The following is a 13,192-nucleotide window of genomic DNA, read 5'->3' as shown; positions in this document are numbered from 1 at the left end:
TTATATGAAGATAAAAACAAACCCTAAGCCAAGAGAACAATTTATTGAATACTGACTTGAATTAAAACGTTGCTCTTCAACAGAATTAAACCGTTGCTGTTAAACAGCATTAAACATTTCACATCTAAAGGAGGAAATAAAGTTTAAATCCATGCAAACCATCATATATTTATGTGCTAATGACTTGAAAAGAACAGGCAAACAAGCGATTACAGTGACATTTTCAACTTGTGTGAAAGCCATACAATTATCTGAACTGTACAATTGAAACGCCATTAACTAAATAGTGAAAGGCAAGGACATTTTGTGTTTCTTTTGGAATTGTGGCACTTGGAACTTGGGGAAGGGTCCTGACTGGAAGTCTTTCATTTGAAGGTCATTTAAATTGTGCTAGTTGGAACTTGGCAAGGGAAGTCCTGACTCGAGGGGAAAGGATACCCCTAGACGTGGATAAGACTATTGCATCCTAAATACAAGAAAGGGACATTTTGAGACTTTTTCTTGTGTAACAGACTTTTTACTTGGAGAAGGGAGCTGAGAGAAAGCTGCGACCTGGAATAAGCTCTGAACTTTATTGGAGACTGTTTCTTTTGGTTTCTTTCATCCATACATATTTTATAGATTAGGTGTGAGGGCTGGCATAGGTTTTGGACACAGACAGATTCCTAAGTTTAACTCGTTTACTCAGACTTTACTTCGTTATCTTTAGGTAGGGAAATTCCACATTAGCATAGGGCAAGTTAGGCCTTTTTCCATCCTGTCATTTAAGTTATTAAAACTGATTGTTTTGAATTTATTTGGAATCTGTTGTCTGTATCCCTCTTCAGGATGCTTTCACAGAGGGAAAACAATACATTACTTTGGTGAGGTTGCAAAGAGACTACCATGGATCCCTTGTTTTGCAACTTCTATTAGATTGCTGTCCTCGTTCTATTATAGCATGAGCTCTCGTTACATTACACAGCATAATATAATTTCTAGTACAGACTTTGGTTTCAATGAACCATCTATAGTGATGTGCCCCTTTTCAACTACCTCCTTCCTAGTTTTAGTATCTTCCTAGTTTTAGTATCATTAAAGAATTATTTTACCATTATAATACATGTTGTCCTCTCCATTCCTACTGTGCGAGAACAATAGTAGGCGGCACTGGGAAACTACCTGAGCGAAAATCCTGTGTGGCTAATGACACATATATTGCCCTCCCATTTGCTTGGTTACATTTGTACTGCCAACTAAGAGAAACTGCAATTTGTCACTTGCCAAGGAGACAAAATCTGTCAGAGGTCAAATCTTGGTGAGTGACTGTCCTCATTATGGCCTTTCTTAGCTGCTGTCAATCTCTTTTGACCAGCATTTCCGTTCAGCAGTGAATACATATAGGAAGATGTATTGGATCAGGGGTAACCTGTCCTGTAATAATCCTCCTTTTTTCAGACTATGATGCTTCTTTAGGATTCCCAATGTATCTTTGTTTCCATGTGTTTCTATGTCCAATTTTAGGAACTTGCAGGGCATCTTGATTGGCTGTTACACAAATAATTCCTCTTATTAGTTCTGTTAATGTGCCCTTAACAATGGCAAAGCCTGCCTATAATGTGCCATTAATAACTGCAAAGCCGGTCTATAATGTGAGTTGTATATGTGCTCACGATTTATGGGAGAGGGCCACAGGCATGGGTGCACAAGGAAGGCAGGATGGAGCAACTAGCATCACTTATGATCGCCTTTGTAAAATTTGCATTTTTATTTGTCTTGTTCTATTTCCCCCTCCCTTCACAAATTTTCCCCTCTCCCTTGGTTCTTTTTGCTTTGTATAAAGCAATTCGGAGAGAGATTAATTTTAAGAAATCAGATTGGCTGCCTACTAGTTACTGTCATTTACATTATTTAAGTAATTGTAATTGGTTATTTATAACACGCTTAATACCCAGAGATTTCTAATCATGGACCCGGTGATCAAACCTTTGTTGGGAGGGTAAGGGGCAATACTAGCTTTTCTAGACTTATTCGAAGGCTAATATTGCTCTTGGTACATGAGCAAGGCGCTTCAGCTACCATTTGTAACAGACTACTTTATCAGTTTCTTGATTTGAGCAATAGCTACATTATATTGGGTTTTGCTCCACTGCCATTAACATTGTTTCTAGGCACTCTGGTGGATGAGAGATAGGGGGGCTGGATTTGACTAGCGAGGAAAGAGTGAAAATGCAAGATAACTTTACTGTTTACTTTGATGTATGCAGTTTAAGTACCTAGGTACTCTGTTTGGTTCCGTTTGTAGGGGAATCGTGTCAAGCACCCACGAGTCATCTTTGTCCAGTTGATCCTTGTGTACCTATAGTGTAGTAGTTGGTCAGGATTATGACATGTAAATTGGTTAGACGGGGCAGCCAGCAGTACCAGATCATACATGCAGGATTTCCAGAGCAGTAATTTCCCATAGACAAAGAAAAAGTTTGAAACGAAACAAAGGCTTTTATGAAGGTCGATGCACTGTTATTGCCAGTAAAGCAGCCCCCTATGGAAAGCTACTCTAGCTATTCGCATTCTAGCATACCTTCAATGGTGCTATGGTTATTGCCTTTTTAATTAAGAAGTGGCAAATGAGAAGAGCACAATCAGTTCCTCATGAAAAAACATAAAAGGCTGCATAGAAATGGGGATGGGAAACGCCAGAGTTTGGCATTTCTATGTCCATAGCGGCTAGGGAGACCGGGACATGAGGTAAGTGAATATTTAGAGGGATTGAGGGGCAGCGTGGAGTTGCATTGGGTGATGAATTAATAGCTGACCGGAATGCTGGTCTGTACTAGTGGCTAAGCCTTGCCTTCCAAGCCCTCTGGGTGGCTGAGGCACGCCTCTTCAATGCTAATGTGTGTTAAGCTCCTACTATTTAAATGATGTGCTTGTAGTAATTGGTTAGAAAATCAGTAGGGAATACAAAATGTGCTTTGTGTACAATGGTGTGGTCAAATTATTTTCGGTCAGATTGCCCATATTTGACCTAAATGGTTCAGACACCATCTCCAGAAAATGGGTTTTGCCTGCTCGCACTGAGCAGTGTAGAGAAGGCATGTTATCGCAAGTATGACACTGACACAATGGATACAATTTGTAAAACCTTTATTGAAATTGTTATGGTTGGAGAAACTCCTGCTCTGCCCTATAACTAAGATGAGACTAGTCTCGACCATCAAATATTAAATAACGACATTCTAGTGGAGTCTGTCAAATCAAAAGGACCTATGCTAACATAACCTAATTTCGAAGGGATTGTGTCCTCCGACGTATTCCTTAACTTAGATATCTCTTTCCAGCTTTGCTGGCCTCGGAAATTTTTTCTCTAGAGGGCGCTGCGCGTCGACGTCCGCCGAGTCGATGTCCCTCGACAGCCACCGTATCGACGTCGACGTCATCCTGCCTATAAAGGCCACGCGCAGCGTCTGTTGCTCAGTTCCGATTTTCCGCGCTTACTCAGTGCCTCGGAATATCGTTGCTCAGTTTCGTAGAGATATTATTATATTTTCCTCGAGATACTCAATCCATACTCGATGGCTTCCTCGTCTGAACCGACGGCCCCTCGGTCCGGCTTTAAAAAATGCAGAGACTGTGGAAAAAAGATGTTGCTGACGGACCCTCACAGGGTCTGTCTGTGGTGTTTGGGAGCTGAACACCATTGTTCGGAGTGTGAGGACTGTATGTCCATGACAGCTAAGGCCCTGAAGGAGCGTAGGGGGAAGCTGGAAAAAGCTAAGACTTCTAAAGCTTCTTCTTCCTCGACGAAGTCGAGACATTCGTCTCCTCGTCACCATTCGCGCTCCAGGTCTCGAAGCGGGTCCCATCACTCCTCGAGATCGAAGCACTCGAAAAGGAGACGCCGAAGATCCCCTTCTTCGTCCTCCTCTTCCTCTGTTTCACCTAAGAGAATCCCTTGCCCCACGAAACATAATTCCCGGGCTGAATGGGAGGAATTACGAAAAAATATGATGAGCGTCTTCGAGAAAGCGGCCTCGACCCCCTCGAAGACTGCCGAGAGTGATGCTCTGGTCGAAAGACCCGAAGGTCCAAAACGCCAAGAGTCGCAGCACCCGGCGAAGGAAGCTTCTCGAGCGCGTCACGAACCCTCGAGTAAAGCAAAGACCTCGAATCCTTCTTCGAAGGTTCCGTCGACGCCGAGGTCAGTGTCTTCGACGCCGTTGTCGAAGGGACCTTCGACACACGGGTCTGTCGACTCGACGCCATCCTCAACACCGGCGTCGACGCCAAGGAAAGTCACGGTTGCGGCGCACCCAGTGGCTATTCCCAGGTCTTCGATGTCGTCGAGATTGTCGATATCCTCAAGCAGAATTCCGATTCTATCGAGGACCTCGAGGCCTCCACCTTTGTTTTCGACGCCACGTTCGAAGCCTTCGACGTCGACGACATCGACGTTTTCGAGGCCGATTACGACAAGTTTGGCACCCTCTGCCTTGGAGATGGGTTTCACACCCTTTGTGAGTTCAGACCAATTGAGAACAATGTCCTCAATTATGGAAGAGGGAGAACTGTCTGACCAAGAAGAGACATTTGAGTTGCAGGGATCTGCAACCCCAGTTCAAGAGGAGTTATCCTCAGAGGAACGCAGATTAAAGGTCTCCATGATTCCTTACATGAGGCAAGTGGTTTAGACACTTCCCCAGAGGTGGAGTTCGCTAGGCCAGACCCGGGGGAGCATGCTGAAACCCCTTATAGAAACTTAATGGCCAGGATCACAGAATTTATGGAGTGGTCAACACCTTCACAGGCTTTCCAACAGGATGACCTCACGGATATTCTTGATAAAGGTCCACAGGAGGATCCTGTAGTACCTTTTCATAAAGCTCTTCAAAGAAAAATAATGACGAACTGGGAAACCCCAGATGTCGCCCCGGCAGTAAATAAAAAACTGTCTTGTAAATACAGGGTATCTTCTGCAGACCCTGAGTTTTTGTCCAAACATCCATCCCCAGAAAGTCTTGGTTTACAGGCAGCATCTTCTACTTGACATCAAGACTGCTTACCCTACCGTCCCACGGGACAGGGATGATAAAAAATACGATGCTATGGCTAAGAAAGTCTTTTCGGCATGTAGCATGGTGTTAAAATCTATTAATGCTACTTGCACCCTTGCTAGATTTAGCCATACACTTTGGGAGTGTGCTTCTACAGCGGCTGACTGCATCCCGGAGGGAGAAGAAAGGGAGGCGTTCCTAAATATCATAAAGGACGGTAAAGACGCTATGTGCGAATCCCTCCAGGCGGGCATTGATTCGGCTGACAGTATCAGCAGAGCAATGGCGGCAAGTAAAACAACCAGGAGATTTGCTTGGTTGAGAAAGTCTGGTTTTGCCCCAGATGTGCAAGCCAGGCTCTTGAACATGCCATTTGATGGCTCTTCTTTGTTTGGGAAAAAGGCGGATGACAGTTTAGAAAAACTGCAAACATCAAAGGCAGCAGCAAAATCCCTAGGCGCTGCAATCCGTCAGACACCTTTTCGTCCCACAGGAACCTCTGCGAGAGGCAAGTCTTTTCGCTTCTACTCCGCATTCGGAAGAGGTAGAGGACGACCGGCTCAAAGGGGACAAAGAACTACCCGAGGTGGACGGGGTAGATATTCAAAAGCCGCAGCAACAGCAGGTGCCTCTTTACCATCGGCATCTGCCTCAGCCGCCCCAAAACCACACTGAGGACTTCCCTCACAAGACACCTGTAGGAGGCAGGTTAACTCAACATCTGGCGGAATGGCAGGCTAACACGTCAGATGCTTGGGCATTGGAGACAGTTGCACAAGGTTACTGCCTGCCTCTCCTCTCGCATACCTCAGAGTCATCCACCGGGGATCAGCTCTCAAAAAGCTCCAGATCCGCTCCTCTTGCAGGAAATTTTAGACCTGCTAGAGAAAGGTGCCATAGAACCGGTACCTGTAGCGGAGAGGAACAAGGGCTGGTACTCCCCTTACTTTCTCCTACCAAAGAAAGACGGAGGACTGAGACCCATGTTGGACTTGCGAGAATTGAACAAATTCCCCAGGAAAGACAAATTCAAGATGGTAACTCTCTCTCGGATCCTTCAGGCCCTTCAGTTCCAGGACTGGTTGGTATCTGTGGACCTTCAGGACGCTTATTTCCATGTGCCAATCCATCTCAAACGGTTTATAGTCAAAATCTCGAAAATTAAAATCTCGGAAAAAAAAGCACGAATTAAAAATCTCGGGAAAAAAAAATATCGAATTTTTTTTTCAATGTTTTTTTTTCAAAATGGGGGGTTCCCCCCCAACCCCCCTTTTTTCATTTTTTTTTATTTTACCCCTTTTTTTTACTTACCTGACCCCAAAAACACATAAATAAATAAATAAAAAATTTGATATTTTTTTTCGAGATTTTTAATTCGTGCTTTTTGTAATTCGAGATTTTATTTTCGGTATTTTGACCGACCACCATCTCAAACACAGGAAATACCTGAGGTTCGCAATTGGCAACTCTCATTATCAATTTCGAGTGCTGCCATTTGGGCTGACTTCCGCCCCGAGGGTCTTCACCAAGTTAATATCGGTAGTGGCTGCAAATCTAAGGAGGGAAGGGATTCACGTCTACCCCGACCTGGACGATTGGTTGATCAGAGCTGTATCTTCGGAACAAGCTCAGATCCAGCTAGATCATGATTGCCACTCCCTTCACAGACTGGGCTTCTCCGTCAATTTAAAGAAGTCACAAATGATACCATCGCAGAGACTCCAGTTCATCGGAGCGATCCTGGACACTTCCCTGGGAAAAGCCTCGCCACCAGAGGTGAGGGCTCAAGATATTCTACAGATGGTCACCAAGTTTCAAAATGCCCAACATCTCCCAGCCTTCGACTCTTTGAGGTTGCTAGGCCTCATGGCATCCTGTATTTTCCTAGTGCCAGAGGCTCGCCTGAGAATGAGATCTCTCCAGTGGGCACTGAGAACTCAGTGGTCACAATTCTCAGGGAGAATGACAGATGATCTTCAGGTTCCCGACAGGGTGGCTCGAGACCTTCAGTGGTGGGCCTTTCAGGAGAACATTCTGAAAGGAGAGCAGTTTTGGCAACCTTGGCCGGAGATAACAGTAGTCACGGATGCCTCACTCACGGGGTGGGGAGCCCACGCCAACGACTTGACCATCAGCGGTCGTTGGTCTCCATCGGAGTCCAGACTACATATCAACCTGTTAGAGCCGAGGGCCATCAGACTTGCGCTGAAGGCTTTTCTGCCATCTGTTCAAGGAAAGAATGTCCTGATAATGACGGACAACACAGTGGCCATGCATTACCTCAACAAAAGAAGAGGCGTAGGATAACTACCTCTGTGCAGAGAGGCGATGCAGCTCTGGTTTTGGGCAATCCAAGAAGGAATCTCTCTATCGGCAGTTCACCTAGCCGGAGAGAAGAACTTGACAGCGGACGCTCTGAGCAGGCAGAGCACAGTCTCCCACGAGTGGGAACTAGCTCAGGAAGTCCTTCAAGAGTTCTTCGCCCTTTGGGGAACCCTTCAGGTGGATCTATTCGCCACCAGTGTCAACAGGAAGTGTGATCTGTTCTGTTCAAGGGAATTTCCCCCGAGAGGAGCTCTGGGAGACGCGTTCATAGTGGACTGGGAGTTTCCACTCCTGTACGCGTTTCCACCGGTCCCTGTCATTCCTCAAATGATCAGGAGGTTGAGAAGATTCCGGAAAACCATGATCCTAATTGCCCCGGATTGGGCCAGGAGAACGTGGTACCCGAACCTTCTAGACTTGTCCATCTGCCCTCCAATTCGACTTCCACTCAGAGAGAATCTGCTCTCACAGAAGGGAGGTCAGGTTCTCCATCCAGACATCAAAACCCTCAACCTTCACGCTTGGCTTCTGAAAGGCTGAGGTACAAGGATTGGGACCTCCCTGATGACGTTATGGAGGTGTTGCTTTCGGCAAGAAGGCCAGCAACAAAATCCTTATACCGCTGCCGTTGGAACAGATTTTGCAGCTGGTGTAGGGAAAAGAATATAGATCCCTTTTCATGTGGTACACCAATGGTTTTGTCCTTCCTACTTTATTTAGCGAATTCAGGCCTTCAAGTTGGCACCATCAAGGGCTATCTCGCAGCGCTATCCATCTTTAAGCGCACTGCGGAAGAACCATCCTATTTCAAGTTACCCTTGGTAATACAGTTTCTAAAGGGGTTAACTAACGTTTATCCCCCAAGATCATTCCAGGTTCCCCTATGGGATTTAAATTTAGTCCTAACTTTCCTGATGGGCACACCTTTCGAACCACTCCACTCTTGTTCGTTAAGATTTCTTACCCTTAAGACTGTTTTATTAGTAGCACTTACATCTGCTAGAAGGGTGAGCGAGTTACAAGCTCTTTCTTGTAAACCCCCTCATACAATCTTTCACAAAGACAAAGTTGTTCTGCAAGTGAAGCCTAATTTCCTCCCAAAGGTGGTTTCTGAATTTCATATCACACAGAAGATTACCCTTCCATCTTTCTATCCTCCTCCCCATCCGGGGAAAGAGGAAGAGAGGTTACACAGGCTGGACCCAAGAAGGGCTTTAAGTTTTTACATTAGTAGACTGGCTAGGATAAGACAAGCAGACCAGCTGTTTGTAGGCTACGCAGGTCACAAGCTGGGGCTACCGATAACTAAGCAGACCATTTCCAGATGGATTATTTTAGCCATTTTGGAATGTTATAAACTGGCAGGAAAAGAGCCCCCTCAAAATCTTAGGGCTCATTCGACCAGAGGTATCGCAGCTTCATCAGCCCTCAAAAGAGGAGTGCCGGTTCGAGACGTTTGTGCGGCTGCCACATGGTCGTCCGTCCATACCTTTACACGGTTTTACAACTTGGATTCCTCCTCCAGTCAGGAAACTAGGTTTGGAAGGGCAGTATTGCACTCTATTCATCAATAAGAGGAAGCATGAAGTCAGTACTCCCCCCTCCAATAACAGAATACTGCTATGGGGGCCTATCTAAGATAAGGAATACGTCGGAGGACACAATCCCTTCGAAGAACAAGTTACTTCTTACCTTGTAATGTTCTTTCGATGGGATGTTCCTCCGACATATTCCTTATCGACCCTCCCATCCATCCCTGCAGTACTACTTCCCTTGTTGCAGCTTACGCTCCTTCAGGGTGATTAGTTGAGTCCAGAAAGAATTATTGTGGGCTGCAAAACGGAACTGAGCAACGGATGCTGCGCGCGGCCTTTATAGGCAGGATGACGTTGACGTCGATACGGCGGCTGTCGAGGGAGATCGACTCGGCGGACGTCGACGCGCAGCGCCCTCTAGAGAGAAAAAATTTCCGAGGCCAGCAAATAAGGAAAGAGATATTTAAGATAAGGAATACGTCGGAGGAACATCCCATCGAAAGAACGTTACAAGGTAAGAAGTAACTTGTTCGTCTGCCCTATCGCTTGTACAAAAAAGTGTAAAAATGAGAAATGTATGCAAAAGGAAAAATGGGTGTTCAAATGGAACTGTGGCTGACCAGATCTCCTCCCCACATTGGGCCTCACGGAGTAAGTCGATCCTTGTAGGCAGGATGACGCACTCTGGCTTGGCTTCCAACACAGTTCAAATCCGTAGATCGAGGCCCGCCTGTCCTTCCATGTTAAAGTCTCTTTCTCTGACTTCAAAAATAATGTTTGAACCAAAACTTTACAAAAGATCCCCCTCTGCCGGGCACAGACCTTTCACCACACAGTTCTCGTAGGTTCCCCTCTGTCAAGCTCAGACCTCTCACAATAAAGGTCATCACAAACTTGCATGGGGGACTCCCTTCCCCAAGCTTACTTCCCTTTAGGTCTCCCTATGTCGGGCTTGGACCATTTTTGGATATCGAAGAATTTCGAATGCACGTGGTTTACCTTTCAGACCACTGCAAGACCACTTTGACTCGTTTTACTTTCACTCTTCCCTTCTGTGGGAATAATCTTCTTTATTTCACTTTTGCTGTTCATTCGCTCTCTCGCTTTAAACAAAGTACCTTTCACTGAGACTCCGTTACTTAGTGTCGCTGATTTCACAGCTGTTCTTTACATCAAGGTTCACTCAGGTCTGCCTTTCTTCGCGTCTCATCCACACAGTGCAGCCTTCACTTGCGATAAAATGTTTCTATTTCAAATTTTAATACAGAAGTCTCTCAGGTCACTTGGCAACTCACGGGCGGTATCTGGACTTTCCATCGAAAATGTATTCATCAAATACATTTCTATCGAAATGTATTCATTGAATTGTTTTTCCATCGGAAAAAGCATATTCATTGAATACATTTCGATGGATAATTGCAATGGATAATTAGGGTTAGGGTTAGGGTTAGATTTAGGGTTAGGGTTAGATTTAGGGTTAGGGTTAGATTTAGCGTTAGGGTTAGATTTAGCGTTAGGGTTGGATTTAGATTTAGGGTTAGGGTTAGATTTAGGGTTAGATTTAGGGTTGGGGTTAGTTTTAGGGTTAGATTTAGGGTTGGGATTGGGGTTAGGGATGGGTTAAGGGGGTGGGGGTTGGAGGTGCTGGGGGATGGAACCCCCCCCCCCCATATACAATAAACATTGGGGGTTATATTAAGGGTTAGATTTAGGGTTGAGGATGGTTTAGGGTTAGAGTTAGTTAGGGTTGGGTTAGGGTTAAGGAGGGGTGTGCGTGGGGTTTATATACAATAAACATTAAAATGTTACAAGGAGCTGGCCAGTGCCAACATTTCAACACTGGACAGCTCCATGTATCGTTTTAACGTGCAAAATAAATGCATCAAATTGCTATCTTTTACATTTAAAAGTATATATATCCATCGAAACATGCCCATTCCTATATTCGATGGACAAGTTTCGATGGATATGTACTTTTAATGTCAAACATAGCATTTCGATGCAATTATTTTTGATGCATTTGCTTCGATGGTTTCACTGTTTCTTGTATCTTTTTCGATGAAAAGACCATTAACACTCACCGGCTGTGTGCGTCTTTTCCTGGGTTTTTCAATTGCTAATTCACAAGTCAAGGTTAGTACCACAGACTTGGCCTCGCCTCCCCAACTCTGTCGTTCACCCGGGAGGGTCGCTGGTGTCCTTTAAACACAATGCAGACTTCACTTGTGGGATCTCTGGCCTCCTCCACATATCTTTTGTGGCCTGACAGAGGCAACTACCTCCAGTAGGGAACTCTTGTGGTTTTCTACCCGCAGCTCTCGCCCCAAGGTCTGTCGCTCTGCTCCAGTAGGGTCACTCTTGTCCCAGAAGGTCTGCTCATACTCGAATTTCTGCCTTGCTCACAGTGTCTCTTTAGGTGTTGCCTTTTATCCATGTGAGGAGAGCTAATTGGTATCAGGTGTATGCATTTGAAGTCAAGTGCCTGACTTCGCCTGACCTGATTAGCGGGACATGTCCAGTCCGATGTATGAGAGTTAGTCTTGTTACTCTGTCACCCTCTTCCTCTGCCCAGTGTTTGTGTAAAAAAGGGGCGGGGGTGAGTTGGAATCTCGGCGTATCCTAAAAAATAGAATGGGGTAGATGAACAAAACAGGGGAGAATACTGTGTCACACCATCGGCTATCTCACCACCACTTCCCGAACACTCCTCACCCAGGTTATCCTCCCGCACTGGTCCACCCCCAGGGTCTGGATCCAAAGGCGATGGCGAGAGATCCACAGTTACTAGCGGGTGAGACACCCTTTGGTTTCTCACAGCAGGCAATGATTAACTAAGTCCTTTTGTTTATTTTGTCAATTTTATGGTATCAGTAAGCAAATTACAATTGTGTTTACCTTTGTGATATTTGTGTCTGCTAGTCAGCTTATACTGTTTGCACAAACTATCCCATTCCTTCAATTATATGAACTGTTCTTATTCTTTATCAGTTACTATCAGATTGTATTTTTTATTCTTTTTCCTACAGTCTCGGAATGGGTAATAAGCACACCCCTCTGGCCTTGTGAAACAATGGATGTTCTGACTCGACATAATCTGCTTTGCTTGCTTGCACATCAGTCACTCGAGAAGAGTTTATATCAGCAAACGTTTGAAATACTGCAACATTTGCCAGGTTTGCAAGATGCTACTGGTAAGTAGAAGGCAAACATACATCATTTCTTTCGATGTTAAAACGTTGGCACTTCCACTCAACTCCCAGTGTAATTGTGGTCCACTTCTGGTGTCGGCAGGTAATAGCACCAGACAAACTATTGTTAGTGTCACTTTTGCATTAAGCTAAACATTGACTAATAAAGAATTATTCAAAAGAATCATTTTGAGTAAGAGAGACAATAAAGATATTTTTACCATTTTTGAAACTTTCCTCACTCTTGGCAATTCCTGAGCAAATGTGACTATTAACACAGTTACCCCTTTAAGTATACAGTTAGAAAACATCTGTATGTTATTACAATGCACCCCGCAGAAACTGATACATTAATCAGTTGCACTTCAGTCCCCTGTAAATGACAGTCCAAGCCCCATCTGATTTTGCTCTATGTATACATTTGTTAAATTTCTTGTTAAATAAAAAAAACTAAGTTTTTTTAGGTTGGTAATCTAACACCAACCTAAATTAGGTGTTCTTCTTAAAGCGAACACACACCACCTCAAAATAACCTTTGCTCCTATACGTACTATACCCCGCTCACTGAAACAACATCCCCTTAGGCATTCTGTTATTGTTTGCAGTCCCAAAGTGGACAAACCTGCTGGTAAATTATGTCAAGCAGAGTTTTCCTATGTCCGTGGAGTGAGGGACCTCCCTCTATCCAACTTAAGGAACCCTAAAGGTAGTGCAACCCTTGATTATGTCAGAGGCTTGGTGTTGGAATTGTTTTTTCTGCCACCCAGCGCACTTATCCCTGAAGGGATGTGGGGAAATCCACTGCTTCAGATTACTTGAATTGAGAGGGAATACATTTGTCATTGATGGTATTTACAGTCTGTAATGGAGAACACAATCTGTTAACCAGAGCATAAATTGCAAATTCAGTCAATACTATTGGCACATAGTGGGTGCGTTTTGGTGGAACTAATATAATCACGTAACTGCTAAAGAAATCTCGGAAACCTTGTATTTGGCAGCAGTATTGCACTTGGAGTGAAACAAACTATAAAATAGCCCCTTAGTGTTATTGTTTTTTCACAGTCTAACCAATGCTGTAGCCCTTTACAGTATAGTATTTTATTATTAT

The 13,192-nt window shown here is 44.5% G+C and overlaps 1 protein-coding gene across 2 annotated transcripts in view; it reads left to right on the top strand.

Annotated features, from left to right (window-relative positions):
* Positions 1-13,192, top strand: part of TOPAZ1 (testis and ovary specific TOPAZ 1) — a 2,616,805-nt gene that overhangs the window by 2,339,939 nt on the left and 263,674 nt on the right. For both annotated transcript variants that reach the window (XM_069648829.1, XM_069648828.1), the window contains one exon: positions 11,920-12,084. In XM_069648829.1, coding sequence (XP_069504930.1) covers positions 11,920-12,084 — 165 coding nt within the window. The remainder of the gene's footprint in view (positions 1-11,919; positions 12,085-13,192) is intronic.

Source organism: Ambystoma mexicanum, chromosome 2q, assembly GCF_040938575.1.
Source record: "Ambystoma mexicanum isolate Mex_15411 chromosome 2q, UKY_AmexF1_1, whole genome shotgun sequence".
NCBI lineage: Eukaryota > Metazoa > Chordata > Amphibia > Caudata > Ambystomatidae > Ambystoma > Ambystoma mexicanum.
The sequence above is the reverse complement of the archived record's forward strand: the minus strand, read 5'-3'. Positions and strand labels throughout refer to the sequence as shown.